The sequence below is a fragment of the Leptinotarsa decemlineata genome, unplaced genomic scaffold (assembly GCF_025532065.1).
Source record: "Leptinotarsa decemlineata unplaced genomic scaffold, Ldec_3_MD MMD2_tig00000232_RagTag_RagTag, whole genome shotgun sequence".
NCBI lineage: Eukaryota > Metazoa > Arthropoda > Insecta > Coleoptera > Chrysomelidae > Leptinotarsa > Leptinotarsa decemlineata.
This window is the reverse complement of record NW_027412546.1, coordinates 1,128,481-1,144,190: the sequence shown is the minus strand read 5'-3', so window position 1 is coordinate 1,144,190 and position 15,710 is coordinate 1,128,481. Positions and strand designations below refer to the sequence as shown.

The following is a 15,710-nucleotide window of genomic DNA, read 5'->3' as shown; positions in this document are numbered from 1 at the left end:
TTTCGTCATGATAAAAATAACACAAACACTTTTTAAAAATTGAATCAAATGAGATTATGTTACGTTTTTTCGTTTCTTGGGTATTAGATTCCGGAAATATTCGATGTTTCAAAGATATCCAAAAAAAGTGCTGATGAGAAGTTGAAGACAAGTATCTACGTCCGAAACTTCAAAGTACACCAGGGGTATGATAGTTTTCCATAAAAGTCAAATTTTTCTATTGTTCATATATTGGTGTGTAATTTCGTTTTGAATGATATCTGTGAATCCAAATATAAATGTTCAGAGTACTAACTTGATGAGAAAAAGTGATGGATGGATCTCGAGTAAAAACTGAAGAAACCTCTATTTGCGCTTGTATAAAATGTATCAAGATGACAATAAATTATATCTGATTCATAAAATTTTGTTAATAACTCATTCGTAAATCAGAAAATATTTTCGAAGCACTTACAACTTGATTTATCGAATTCGGAATTCCTACGAACAGAGTTACTCTGCAGAACAAATCGTTTAATGAACGCACTATTGCCACTACACGTGTATATTATATTTGGCAACACCGAGTAAATTTCGATCTTTCTACGGTGCTCTCTAGGAGTGATTGGTTGTTCCTCCTTAGCTTAGAAAAAAATCTGAATAATCTTCCAAAATGAGAATCTACAAAGATATTTTCACCGGTGAGTTTTATCTATTGATTTTTACATTACTTTCTAGTGTACATATTTTTCTATTTCGTTTTGTAGTTTTGCTGAATAATTAGATCTAAGATTCCATCTGTCAACTGGAAATAATAACAAGTAGCAGATTAATGTATTTATAATATTTTTGTAGGAGATGAAATGTTCTCAGATACATATAAAATAAAGTTGGTGGACGAAGTTCTTTATGAAGTTTATGGAAAATTAATCCAACGCAAGGAAGGAGACATTCACATTGATGGGGCAAACCCTTCAGCAGAAGAAGCTGACGAGGGCACCGACGAGACTGTCTCATCCGGGGTTGATATCGTTTTGAACCATAGATTGTGTGAATCCTTTGCTTTTGGAGATAAGAAATCTTATACTTCATATCTTAAAGACTACATGAAAAAGTGAGTACATTCTAGGCAACTTTCTCTTGCCAATTTTCAGTTTATAATAGTACACTTCGATTTTTTACATCACAAATGCTGCTATTTGGTAATAATAATAAATATACTTCAGTTGGCACAGTGTGACCAATAAGGTGTAAATTTGAAAATAGAAATCAATATGAATTCAAAGATTTGATAATTAATCTTTTCAGAAAACTTCTTTTGAAATTGAACTATTGGGTTAGACAGATTTTTAAGTCATTCAGAATACTGAAATGTACTTTTGCATATAATCACTTGAAGTGCAACCAAAATTTAGCAAGGTCATGGTTGTCAATTGATTGTTTAAATCAACTGATTACAAGTGCTATTATTTAGTGTAAATATTGATGTATTCTGGTGATAAGGCAAAAACTTTGTTTGTTATATTTCCTTTTGAGCATATACTAATACTGGATATATATCTAACAAATGGGATATTCAGAGCAATATATGCAATATAAATAAAATGCCATTTTTATTTCATTGTAGAATATAATCTATGATGGAGAATGAAATTTTGACAAGATTTATGTTAGTTGGGTCACTTATTTTTACTAATTTCTCAATATAACATGTTTCCATTAAATATCTAACACTTGTATAGAGCTGTGCAAGCGTGATTGCAAAGAAACCGCTAGCACATGCAAGTTTTCAGAAAATTTCTAGCAAAAAGCTTGGTTTTTGGATGATGCTGCTTCTATTTCATGCCTTATTGAACTGGTTCATAATTTCATTGACTGATCTAATGTGTACTGGTGTGCTAAGCTAATTATATTTCAAGGTATGGCAATTCGCAGGCTGAAGCAATGATTAATATTCTGGGATAGTTCGAAGCAAATTAAGCATGTAATGCAAAATCTAATATTTCACTTGTTTTTCTTCCACTATACTTTTAGTTTTCTATTTTTGTACTAGCAATTTTTTCTTTTTCATTAACTTTCGTTATTCTAATATTGTTGTCTGAGGAGATTGTACAATGTATATGATGGAATCGGCCGATACTTGATGAAAATCCATAACAAACGTATTCTAAAAACACTTTATTGTGTGAATTTCACTAGATAGTTTTATCACACAAAGTGTTTTATGTTATTGTACAATGTGTTAGGCAATACTTGTTATTATTATTATGACAACTTCAGGGTAAAGTTTGGTTTGTGAATGGGCATCATAGAATTTTTTTACTACTATTTACTAAAATTCTAAAAGATTTTTACTGTCTTCGAATACATTTCAGGCGAAGATTTATTAAACTGGTCAGTATAACTTCTTTTGAATTTTTCCTAATATTTTAAAAGAAAATATGAATTTCAATCACCTTCAAACAAACGTTGAAAATACATTCTCTGTGTTCTTTTTCCAATCCCTGAAAATATTGAAAACTTTGAAATTTTTTTTTTTATTATGAAACAGTTTTGTTTATGCAAAATGCTGGTTGAAGAAATTTGAAGGGTTAAATTTTCCAGATGGGTAGCCATGTTTAATCGAAATAAGGACCAAGAGTTTTTAATTGGTCACTGATGACATGACTATCATCTAGTCTTATCATTTTCGACTGACGTTGAAATAATTGTTTTATTACAGACTGGTTGCCAAACTAGAAGAAACGGCTCCTGAACAAGTAGATGTATTCAAAACAAATATGAACAAAGTTATGAAGGACATCTTAGGCAGGTTTAAGGAACTGCAGTTCTTCACAGGCGAATCTATGGAAATCGAAGGAATGGTCGGACTCATGGAATATAGGGAAATCAACGGCGATTCTGTTCCAGTCATGATGTTTTTCAAACATGGACTGGAAGAGGAGAAGTTTTAGTGATATTTTTAATAAATTATTCACCCTTGTTATTTAATTTATACTCGTATCGCCTTTTAAATTGAGATTTTCTTTGCATTATTGCGAAATTAAATTTTACAGAATTGTACCTTGTTCCACGTACTCCGTTCGAATGAGTGAATGTTTATATATCTACGAAATTAAACTGTAATTTTCCTATAAATAACTCTGGAGTTTTATTAAAGTATTTTTGATATAGATATAATAATAGTTATAAAACTATTATTTGAATTTCGCATTTACTAGAAAAGTGAAATACTTTTCAAGGCTTGTATTCAAAACAGATTATCAATCTGAAATTATCTACTTTACATGTCGAAATTCATGGCATACTTCTGCTCACTTCAACAATGTTGACCAGTTCTGTGCGATTTGAGTTTGAAGATTTATAATCACTTAACGTGAAATCAAGCACAGTAAACCTCGAGGCATTTTGTAAACTTGTAACAGGAAATGTGCATTAAGAAGAGTATTACAATTCTGGTGTTTGTTGTGGATTTATTCTGTTCGAGGTTCCAGTTTTACTTTCTATTTTTATTCATTTATGAGGTTAAATTTCCATGTCTACTTGGAAGAATACAAGAAATATGTCACTTTTCTTTAAACGATCAATTGTATTCTCTTCACAACTATATTGTAGACATTCTCAAACATTACCTTTTACTGCTCGATATCCTCTAAAGGAATGGTGGCAATAAAACCAGCAAAGTTGAATAAATATACAATTTTCACACATAATGCATGCATGCATAAATACATACATTCAACAAAATTGTTAAAATGCGTAAATAATATGTACAATATTTCCGTTGAGTTGCGCTATTGAATATATAATTAGAGAGAACAAACTCCGGGCTGGTGGTATGCCTTGGTTTGATGGAACTTGTCTAGTCTCAATTAGCCAAAAACCTTTCTTTTCCAGATACTTAATATTATTATGGTTTACTAATGACTTGAGCCAAAATACCTTGCAACTGGACATTTTCTAGGATAAATTGAAAAATAACATTAATCTAACAACAGAAACATAGCCTTTAATCGTTTCAAATACATTTGAAGAGAAAACTTGGTAGATCTTACAATTAGCAAAATCAAATTACTCTAATTTTCAATTCCCTAGTATATCCATCTCGATATCATTGAGCACATTTGCTCAGTATTGATCAAACCACCAGTTCAACTTTGACCTGTTATAAATAAAAAAATGAATTATTTGAACCAGTAGTTCAATATCACTCTAAAACCCATAAATAAATACATCTTAAAATAATAAGGAATGTGCTATTGGTGTTTTCTTTGGTATGATGGCTTTGGGAGAACTTACTGAAGTTACTCTGAGTCGTACCTTCACTGGAATTTGATTTAGGAATAGCATATAGAAAGTGGTTATCCACAAATTCCAATATCACGAGTTTTTTTCAAGAAAGAGTAATATCCAGTGGCGTAATAAGCATCACTATTTTTTGTGCTACTAATGTGAGTTAAGTTTCAATTTGTACTTTTAAAAACACCAGCTAGCGCACGAGGAAAGGACTAAAATAAATCTTATTATGTTAAGAAGATTCAGATTTCTTTAAAGCTATTATGTATCACTAAGGAGGTTGCAAAACTGAATGATTCAAATCAACTGAAGATAAAACTACATCTCTAAAATTTGACTAATACATAAAAAAATACTTTTCTAATAAATTACCTTTGAGCATTGGGTTGATACGATCATTCTTTTTGCAAAGTGATTTCCCAAATAATTTGCTATCGAAAGTTAGGTGTAATCATCACAGAAAAATTTAGTGGGGAAACATGAAAAATGAAGAAAATAGAAAATAATAATGATTCAACTGAAAGGTTCATAAGATGTTTTACTATTAGTGAAGTTTACCATAAAATAATTCGTGTTTTCAGAGAAGCTTTTGAAATTTTAATTTTCTTTTTTTGACTTTTTGCTTCACAATTAATATATAAATACTGAAGTGCGAATTTAATGTTTGTAATTCAATGTTCGCAGAAGAAAGTAGTTATTTCATTTGTTTGTTAGATCCCATTTTTATATACTATTTGAAAAATAGAAAATCAAAATAGGTTTCTCCAAAAAATGATGCTGAGTTTTTTACACAGTATTAATATTCTATAATTCTCCACCAAACAAAGATAAGGCAACTTATACATTACCTTGTATTCCATTATTGTTGGATAACCAATAATGCAAAGTGTATATGAAGAAATTGCTAACATATTGAAAGATTATTATTTACATTGTATTGGAATATTCTAAAAAGAAATCAATTTATTAGTTTACTGAAAATAAAACTATTGTGATATTTAATTGAACAATTTACAAAACCGTAACACGTATTTCACAACCCAAACGGCAGAGACGATATATCAAATTGTTAACTTCTGAAGAGAGCAAGGAAATAACAAATATCAAAGATATCTCTTGGAAAATGTGTAGATTACCCTAGATAATACTTTGAGATACAAAATGCTATGGTGTTAGCAAAACGCGTCTTGAAATAAAAATGTTTGTGGAAATTGTGTAATTATTTTCATAGTGTTTTTAATTTTCATCAAGTAACGGGTCAGTCCATTCATAAAAACCTATTTGAAATAACTACCTATCTTAATTTTCCGCAGCTCAATTGAATTACATAAAATGAAAATGCTCAACATTCAGAGATGACGTTAATAATTTTCAATTTTAGTTTGCACCCCAAATTACACATTAAACTTCGAAAAAAATCAATTGGTATAATTCATAATTCAAAATATATACTAGCTTTTTCAATGTTTAGCCCTGACTCTGAAGATATCTACTTTTATTTTGAATATCAATTGGAATGAAAAAAAATTGAAAAATGAGTTACAACTTCAACAATAATATTTGTGTCAATTCAATATCTTCATTATATTGTACAGTATTTTTAACACAAAATGCACAGATTATTATGATATAAAATCAATTCTATTTATTTACAAACGGGCAATGAAAAATTATCTTTCTTCCTGTCTTTAACGAATATGATTAATTTTGAAATTCATTGTAGCATTTATAAACCAGTTATGAAGATTTTCTTTATGAAAGACTAAAAATTTGTTTTCGTGATTTGCTAATCAATAAAACAATCAAAACACTCAAAAACACATTCTTGAAATAGACACTTGAATAAAAACAATAAATGAGGTTCTGAACAAAATTCTCAATTAGTCCTAATTCTATTAAACTTGCTACGTCATTCAAGACGCGAATCACCTGTACTGAAAAAAAGTTCCACAAGGTTATTGTTCCGCATATGTATATGCGGAACATATACATATATGTATGTGTATATATATATATATATATATATATATATATATATATATATATATATATACATATATATATACACATACACACTGACGCAAGAGCAAACTGCTGACCAGTGATAAAAATGCTTTCACTGTACCCGGAGATAGTTGAGAATGCAAGAAAAAAAGCATTGTCATCTGTAAAAAACTATCGAAAATCTGTTCTTGTTCAGATAGAAAACTCGTGGCACGTAGAACGTCAAAAAATCTCACAAAAATTCATGAATTTGCCGGTGTTTGAAATGCATAAATTATCGGCCTTCAATTCATTTGATAACCGGCTTACGGTCAAAAAGAATTGTATCCTTAAAAAAGGCAATCAGAACCTTGTTCAGAGTGCTGAAAACAGGGGAATTATGAGAAGTTACTCTTTCAGTGACGAAGGCTATCTAACTATAATGGGGAGCAATAATTCAGGTTCAAGAAAATAGAGGAATCAATAACCACCAGTAAGAAGCGCAGGACGAGATCATATTCGAAAAATAATTCTTTGAAGATCCCAAACAAGTTGCCGAGGAGAGTCTTATCTGTTCAGAAGAATCCCGTCGACAGAATAACCCCTTTTAGCAGCTTCAAAATCTTCACTCCTGAGTGTAAACCAAACACACCCTTAATGTTTTTGACAGCACCGAAAGTGGGGGAAAAAGCATTATCGTTACTAGGCAGTCAGTTATTAACAGGGCATGTAGTCACAGAGGAAATGGCAAATATCAACATTCCTCTCAAAAATGAACTTTGAAGAGAATGCTACCAAGACGTCACAAATTTCAGATTTTGATCGAAATACTTTAGATAATTCTGCTTGCAAGCAAACCTCTATAAGGTTTTCGAGGTTATGAAGGAAAGATACAACTTGGGGTTTTATATATTATGATCATTTTGAGTATTTTTACAATGATACGGATTCAAATGTCTTCCATAATTTAAATTTTTGATCATCAAAGCATAAATTAAACAATAAATGAATGCAATATAGATATATATATATATATATATATATATATATATATATATATATATATATATATATATATATATATATATATATGTAACAGTCAAGTTCTTGTTAAATATTTTGATCAAAATCTAAAATTTGTGATATGCTGATCCCGTTCTGTGTAGCATCCTTTTCAGAGTTCCATTTTTGAGAGAAATGTTGATATTTGCCGTTTCCTCTGTGACTACATGCCCTGTTAATAACTGACTGCCTTGCAACGATAATGCTGCTTCACCTACCTTCGGTGCTAGGCGCTAGGGGTATATTTGGTTTGCACTTAGGAGTAATGACTTTGAAGCTGTTAGGAGGAGTAATTTTGTCTACGAGTTTCTTCTGAACAGACAAGACTGTCCTCGGCAGCTTGCTTGGGGCTTTTAAAGAATTATTTTTCAAAAGCGATCTCGTTCTAAGCTGACTGGTGGTGGTACTCTTCGGTGATCTTGATTTTTTTGAACCAGAATTGTTGCTCCCTATTGTTAGGTAACCTTCGTCAATGAAAGAGGAACTTCTCGTAATTCTCCAGTTGTCAGATTTCGATCAAGATACTTTACAAGAATTAAACTGCTTGCGAGCAAACCTCAATAAGGTTTTCCAGGTTACAAGGGAAATATTCAACTTAGGGTTTTAGATATCATGATCATTTTGAGTATTTTTTACAATGTGTTACGTTATTTATATTGAATGATTTTAATATATTTTATTTATGTACGTATTGTTTTATTTTTGCTTTGATAATCGAAAATTTAAATTGAGGAAGACATTTAAATATGTCATATGTGAAATATCTATTCATACGGAAACATTTTTCAAATAGATATGTTCAAAGTTTATATATATATAAACGTTGCTCTACTTGGAAGAGGACCCGAAACATGATTCTTTGCATAGGATGAGTGTGTGTGAGTCAAATAATACTACCTAATCTTTGGTTACAGCTACTATGATTGATACATGATTAGAAAACAGGAGACAGGTTGAGGGTGAGTGTCTGCAAAGTCTTGTTCCTTATTGCGGACCGGTTTGCCCTGGCAGATTTGATGATCTGCAGCACCATCATCTTGCAGTCGAGGCAGACGATCATCTGTGAGCCTCTCGGCTTTCTCGGTTGGAATCGTTTGGACCTGCCCGGATCGCTGACGATGCTGCCATCCATGCTGGAGCTCGGCCTGCTGTGCTCCGGACTGGCGCTTTTCGACTCGGGCTCTGAAGTCAGTTTATTCACCAGTGCTCTGGCAATGGACTCTTTGGTCTCCTCTTCGGGCGTACACATGATGCTGGGGCTGAGCAAAACCACGGGGACGCTGGAGAAATGTTCCATGGGGATGTTCATTCTGGAGAAACATTTGGAGCAGACGGTGCGCTTGCAGAGGGTGCACCGCTGACCCCACGGACCGAAGATGCCAAAACGCGTCTTCAGACAAAGGAAACACACTTTGCGGGTTTCCACATCATGTCTCACCTAAAATTCGAACAGAAATCTATTGTCTATTATGACGATTTAGCGAATCAAATATAAAATTCATCTGAGTAATGTTTTTTCCGACTAATTTATTTAAAACTATTAATTATGTGAAAAAAAATTATAAACGTAGAGTATTACAGAGGTTCTTTTTCTTTCATAACCTCTATATATTTTTTGAAACAAAAAAAAAAGTGGAAGTTGGAAATGACACATTAGAGAAATATTGAATGCGACGTATAATTTTACTTATTTATCAATACACGCTTGGACTATAAAAATATAATAATAATGTAATGCAATAATAATAATGAAAATGAAATAATAGAATTATAAAAAATTAACAGTTTTTGTATATAAAAACACGATATAAAAATAAAATAACCAGGAAATTGTTGAATTTGAAATAGTAGTTATGGTCAAAAAACCTCGGAGTGTAATATTAAATATATTGAGCATGTTTTTTGCTTGTTCTCAACAATTTTGCTATTGAAGGAAGCTGATGGCTCAATTAAAAACTAAGAGTAACAAAGACACTGACCTAAAAATAATTTTTTCATTCTCAAAATTTGATTGAAAAATAAATAAAACCAAAATTTTTTAATCCAAAAAAAATGTAAGCTTTCACATTTGGGGATAGCTGAGTCGAAGCTATTTTCTGGACTTATTGGCCATGGTCTGCGATTCTACTGCTTTGTAGATGAAACAGAGCATGACAATCTACCAACCAAAGCTTTTGAAAGCAGAAAATAGCTTCAACACATTTTGATCTGGCACCGTTCAAAGGGTGGATATGAGATTTTGTGGTAGTTTTGATGAAAGCGTAAATTTCAAATTGAAAGAAGTAAAAAACTTTCAAGGAAAACATTTTCTACAAATGGGTGGTTCCACTCAAACAAAAAAGGCTTCAAATGGTCCACAACATTCGAAAGTGTTCTTGAATGTTTTGCAATGACCTGGGATATACATACTTACTTTGACAGTTATTCAAAATATCTGCAAACTGTTTGATAACGAAAACTTATTATGGGACCAAAAACAAAATTCTGGGTTTTTCGTTTGCAACACTGAAAAATAGTATCCCAAACCAACCGTAACCGAAACAGTATGTAATATCTCCAAATAGATGATTTTGAAGATTACTGAATGAGATTTCAGGATGTAATGAGAAATCACAAGGTTTAATGCATAGAAAATGAACATACTATAAAGTGAAATTATTAAACCCTTTCTATATTATGTGTTCAGCTTCAATAAAAAATCTATGTGTTCTTGAGTTTTCTCAAAATGCTTCTGATAAATTCCCTATTTCGTTTGGTCATCTCGTATATTTCAAACTTTAACATAGCCCAAATATGTCATATATCATATGGATTATGTTAAAATTTCACAACAAATGTCCAAGTATGTTCATCACATGTGAAATTATGATAAAGTTAGAGGTAACACTGTCACAAGCTATACTCTGTGCGGCAAGGTATAAGCTGTCACAAGCTATAGGTGACACTGTCACAAGCTTATAGGCACCGTCACAAGCAATTAAAAACACTGTCACAAGCTTATAAACGATGTGACAAGCTGACCATCAATACAATCAAATATATATTCATATACTTGTCAAACATCTTACCTTTCCCTCCACCGGTAGAGCCTCTAGCTCAGCCTTTGTAAGTACAGTCCTAATGTGTACAATTTCAGCCAAAGTAAGAGACAGCCTGTCGTCTAATGATATGGTTTCCTGCCAGCTCTGTGTGCAAGTCAGCTCGTCTTGGATCTGTCTGGCTACTTCTGGCTCCAGCTGCACTGATTCGGCCTCTGAACTGTTGCACGACTGCCTTGAGCACGGCCTTGATTGGGGTACCGAGTAACAGCCTACGTTTGATTCGACTACCTGAAAGGCATATATCAGTATTTATAATGAAAAATGAAATATCTCAGAGTTTTTGTTGTTCAATAGAATAGAACCCATACATTGAAAATACAAGAAAACGATAAAAATTTAACCTGTTCCACAACAAAAATTACTTACCTCCAAAGTATTTCTCCTCATGTTTGTTCGCGTATAGGTTTGAGTAGCAAGATCGTAGGCATCAAGAGTACCTTCACATATTTGAGGGTACTCGTTAGACCACAAGCCTGGTTCTGTAGTTGAGTCGGGAGTATTATCTGGCTCGTCTTCGTCTTCATCCTCAAACTGAGAGAAATCTACTTTGATCAGCTTCCTTGGTGCAGGTTTTGGGGGTGTGGGTGTTTCTAAGGGGGTTGATTTAGGATTTTCAATTTTACTACGAGAACTGCAAAACAAGAATTATTGATAATTAAATAGAACTGGCTAATACTTGATGAAAATCCATATAATATCTAACTAATACACTTTATTGTATGATTTTCACTATAAAGGGTTTTACAAAAACTGTGATATGTGTTTCGCTATACAACAGCTTTCTCGATTTTACGCTAGAGAAAGCTATTGTATAGCTTTCTTTACAGTGAAAATCATACACCAAAGTGTATTAGTTAGTTTTTTGTAGTTACTAGAACTAACATGCTAGAAATTGCACGTTGAAAGGTAGGATCTCGGTTATCCTTAGCTCGCACAAGTTTTGACTTTTGAGAATTCTCATTCATGAGGGAAGCGACAGCTGGTTAACAGAAAAAAAAATTTCATCAGATTTTATTCTAACAGGCTCATTTTGATTGTTTCAAATGTCTTGAATTTTATTTGTGTTGATTAATTATTAAGTATTTTTTTACCACATTTATTATTTTGAATATGTGTTTGCCTATACAATTCAATGTATTTTATTCAATGTAATTTATCTAACAAATAACTTCTTTTTGTTTTATTGCATGCTTTTCAATAGAACAATTTTAATTGAGTGAAAACTAGACAAATAAATTAATATAGCAGAAGCAACTATTTGCTAATAACATTTTAAAAGCCTTACCGAGGTATTGGCACAGGTCTGAGCTTTCTTCCTTTTTTGATTGAGTTCAGCAGTTGCTCTCTCGGAGTTAAAGTTCTTGGCTGGGGAGCCAACTTTCTATCGCTAACTTTCTTCAATGGAGGCCTAGATCTGATGAATTCTAAAATGATTGCATGAGCATCTTTGGTGACTCTCGAAGGGATGTCTCCTTGAACCATAATCTTCCTTAAACTATATTTATAATTCCGGATATCTTTCATCAAAACTTCGTAAGGCGTCAACTCATATTCTATGGGAGCCTTACTGAAGTTTACTTTTTTCAATTTTACGCCAGTTCTGAGCTCCCCCATGACCTGCACCCAGAACTTAGCCCAGTCTGAAAACTGCAACTGTTCCAAATTCGAGTTTGTACTACTTGAAGGCAAGTTTATGCTTCCTTGTGCTACTTTTTCCAAGAACATAGATAGTTCCAGAGCCTCAGCTACCAAAGCTCTTACCACAGCCTTGTAGTGTGCTTCCGCTTGTGCTTCTGTGAGCGTTTCCAAGTGTCTTTCACAACGCCTGATTACTTCCTGCAGTGTTATGTGCGCCACGCTACGCGACGAGCTGGGCTCTTCGTTGTCCTCTGAGTCCCTCTCGATGCCCTCATCATCAGTCTCGTGGTGGCTGTGGTCGGAACCGTTCAGCTCCTCGGTTATCATGTCATTTATCAATTGTTCTAAATCATTGCTTATAACTAACTCTTCACCACTCTGAATATCCATATCTAGGGCAGTGTAAATCACCACACCAATGCCTGCTGTAACATCCTTCTCGCTTCGGAGTACTTTTCTAGGGGTTTCTCCAGCTAGTGCCGTCTTTTCGTGCACGTTGCCGTCAGTCTTCAAGTATACGTGCTGTACCTCAGTAATGACGTAAACATTTTGTTTTCTCGTTCGAAGACAGTCGTGGAAATACTTTGTGATTTGATAGCACAGTGCCCAGGCATGTTCTTCTTTTATCGAGGAGTTGAAAGAACTCAAAATATCGCATAAAGATACACTGCCGTCTGAACTGATGTTACATTTTGTTTTTGAACTCATTATTTACTATTTTTTACTATTTTGGCCTATTTAAGTACACCTTTGACATTTCCCTAACCTAAAAATTGATGTAATCAATAACACGACCTTGAATTTTCATTCACCCACTCATGTTCATTGTTATTGATTTTTCAGAGGGATATAAGATCTAGAGACGGTAGCTGCCTTGCATGTGTACTTACTTTACAATGTTCTATGATAACGCCCTGAAACTCCCCATATACTAATTTTTGTAATAATTATGTCTAATATAATTAAATTGATTTGAAATCCCTGAAAGAATCTGTAAAAAACTAAAATGATTAACCAAAAAATAACAATTTCATTAAACAAAAAACTGAAATCGCAAAGAAATAACATACAAGCAACAACCAAAAAAATCAAAAATAAAAAATTTCAGAATTAATATAAGCTGAAAATTAAAAAATATTATCTGACTATTTAGAGGTCATTCGAGTGCTTTCACCTATCCCCTCTTCCCTCTCTTCGCTTCAGTGGTTTTAGCGGGCGATGACCATTTGGCGGGAGTTGGTCGTTTTCAGCTTGATTAGAAGTTTCCATATGTTACGTATCTCTACGCTAGCTTGACTAAATGCGTTGTTGGACAACATATACGCGGCTTCTTTGAATTTTCTCCTAAACCAGTGTTCCTCTTTGTGGAACACTGATGTTGGGATTAACCTTCAGTAATATCGTTTAGATTAGATATTAATTTGTTTTAGCGAACATAGTATTATAAATACAGGTTGAGTCAACAAGATTCCCTCGGTTCATTGCTATCAGAGGAAACAATTTTTCGAACTGCTCCATTTTTTCTGCAGTTATATCGATAAATACTATCCATACACACAATTGAAAAAGTTGGGTTATGTCTGTTTGAAAATTAATGAAATTTAATCGGTTTTACCGAGCACCTTATCTATTCTTTCCGAAAGTTTCCGAAATTATCAAAGTGATGTTGACTAACTATTCCTAAAAAAATCCATGCACTTGCCGTAGACAATATGGGACAATGGGGATTATATCATTTGTATATTTGAATTGAATCAATACATTTTTTATTAAAATGAGTAATTATATTGAAATGAACAACGGCCGAATGAAACCTGAAGTACTAAAATATTGGGATGAGTTTATAACAAGAAAAAAAAGGAAGTGAGAAAAAAATGAACAGTGAGTATGAAGTTCAAAAATATAAGAACGCTAATTTTTAAAGATAAATCATTGAGACCTGAAATGAAAATAGGTAAAACAAGAGATGAAATATAATATGTAAACACTTACATCTGAATTCCTTATTCTTCGTTTATTTTTTAACATTATTATATATTTCCTTCTAACTCATCTGAATGATTCGGTCCTGATTCGGCAAATTTTTATTACTCTTATTTTATTTTTTCTCTATCGAATTCAAATCTAGTTTTTAACATTTTTGTAAACACTGGAAGTGAGTTTCATAATGTATTTAAGTCCAATTTGCCATTGAACGACTGTACTATATTTTAAATTTATAATAGTTCAGTGGTATCACCGAAATACGCATGTCTCTGGCGTATCGTTGGTTGCCAGTCGCTAGGTTACGTACGCCATAAGCATCCACAACAAATTCTCATTTTCTACAATCCTAATTTATATTTTTGAGAGTGTGTGATTGTGTTTGGTGGGCACTTTGGCGAAACAAATCACTGCCCCATCGAAATAGAATCATCAATTCATAGTATCGCCAGGTTTTATGTTTCTCAATCCATGGAAAAACAGGTAAGTTGCCGGCTTCAGTAGATATATTGGTAAAAGTTTATTTTTAGTCCATCTTTCACTTGATTTATACATATTTAATTTAAAAAATATGATTTTGTTTTTTGGGAAAAATGTTGGTTTTTGTTAATGTTCAAATGAAAACAATAAAGCAGATATTATCAATACCCAACATAAGTAGGTATTCGCCAGAAATGGAATTATTATCAAATGCCTATAGATAAAACTCTATAATCTCCAACGATATGATTTTTTTTTTAAATTTAAACCCTTTTACTTCACATAATTCCTTCCATGGCAAGTAAATAAATTCTTTGTCGTAACCTACCCCAATACAGGTGTATCAAATGTCAAATGTATTGATTGAACAGAGCCAAGAGTTTAAATTGAGGAAAAGTTCCTTATCGTTAGAGGGAAACCGTAAAACAAACTGAAGAAAGAATCGGTTTGTGTACCTATTTTAACATTATTCTCTCGCCTTCGAAACATTCTAGGGATGCAATTCACCTCTCTTGAAGTGAGAGTAGGTATTGAAAGTGTGTACATCGAGTGTACTTGCAAATAAAATTGACCTGTTAAATACTTACATAGTTGAACGTGACTGGCGGCGGGTCTTACGTTCTTCATTTCTAACTTGTTTCAGTATGTTAGTATGTCCCATAAAAAAGTCTAATGGGCGAATGTTTGGTGTTCTAGGAGACCGAACCACACAAACAATACCAGCCCACATATTGTGGTTGTTTTGTATGTTATTCTTGCATCCAGGATGGATTTTCATTACATCAAGAACGAGTGTTTGTCCAATAGTGTGGTTCATTTGAATAATACGTTGTCTCGTTTCAATATAAAATGTTAGCTATGAAATTGTTTTTTTGTTTTCTGATAAGGATAAAACTCTACTCCTTTCAAAATTTTATGATAGTGAAGACTTTACAAAATTCAAATTCTTATATTCCCCTACAAGTATGGAGGCCGACAAAATTACATTTTAAATATTTTCTGTGACCATGAATCACGAATCTGGACCAACTTTTTTTTCACAAATATAACAATAGCAATGACATATGCAACACTGCGATTTCTCATATTAAAATATTAATATGATATTTATTAAATGATTCTTTGTCAATTTTTATAATCTCGGAAAATTCACAAATACTCAAACAGCGATCTTGACGAATGAGATTG

General features: G+C 32.6%; 2 protein-coding genes and 1 long non-coding RNA gene across 3 annotated transcripts; 2 read left to right on the top strand and 1 right to left on the bottom strand.

Moving 5' to 3' along the window:
- Nucleotides 1-525: 525 nt before the first annotated feature.
- Nucleotides 526-3,120, top strand: Tctp (Translationally controlled tumor protein). The gene is made up of 3 exons (XM_023168031.2): nucleotides 526-680; nucleotides 835-1,093; nucleotides 2,702-3,120. Exons 1-3 carry the CDS (start codon nucleotides 653-655, stop codon nucleotides 2,931-2,933), a joined length of 519 nt encoding a protein of 172 aa, XP_023023799.1. The 5' UTR covers nucleotides 526-652; the 3' UTR covers nucleotides 2,934-3,120.
- Nucleotides 3,121-7,544: 4,424 nt separating this feature from the next.
- spir (spire type actin nucleation factor) lies at nucleotides 7,545-12,857 on the bottom strand. Its single transcript, XM_023168037.2, has 4 exons — nucleotides 11,707-12,857; nucleotides 10,788-11,052; nucleotides 10,389-10,649; nucleotides 7,545-8,758 (listed from the first exon to the last, which is right to left on the bottom strand). Exons 1-4 carry the CDS (start codon nucleotides 12,765-12,767, stop codon nucleotides 8,255-8,257), a joined length of 2,091 nt encoding a protein of 696 aa, XP_023023805.2. The 5' UTR covers nucleotides 12,768-12,857; the 3' UTR covers nucleotides 7,545-8,254.
- A 1,444-nt stretch (nucleotides 12,858-14,301) lies between these two features.
- Nucleotides 14,302-15,386, top strand: LOC141481611 (uncharacterized). The gene is made up of 2 exons (XR_012465054.1): nucleotides 14,302-14,525; nucleotides 15,219-15,386. It is a non-coding gene; the product is annotated as an uncharacterized lncRNA (long non-coding RNA).
- The last annotated feature ends 324 nt before the right edge of the window (nucleotides 15,387-15,710 follow it).

Coding starts and splice junctions, on each gene's coding strand:
- Tctp (XM_023168031.2), top strand. CDS start 653: ATGAGAATCTACAAAGATATTTTCACCG. Junction 681..834: donor CTACAAAGATATTTTCACCG/GTGAGTTTTATC, acceptor ATATTTTTGTAG/GAGATGAAATGTTCTCAGAT. Junction 1,094..2,701: donor CTTAAAGACTACATGAAAAA/GTGAGTACATTC, acceptor GTTTTATTACAG/ACTGGTTGCCAAACTAGAAG.
- spir (XM_023168037.2), bottom strand. CDS start 12,767: ATGAGTTCAAAAACAAAATGTAACATCAGTTCAGACGGCAGTGTATCT. Junction 11,053..11,706: donor AGACCTGTGCCAATACCTCG/GTAAGGCTTTTA, acceptor CTTGTTTTGCAG/TTCTCGTAGTAAAATTGAAA. Junction 10,650..10,787: donor TGAGGAGAAATACTTTGGAG/GTAAGTAATTTT, acceptor TATGCCTTTCAG/GTAGTCGAATCAAACGTAGG.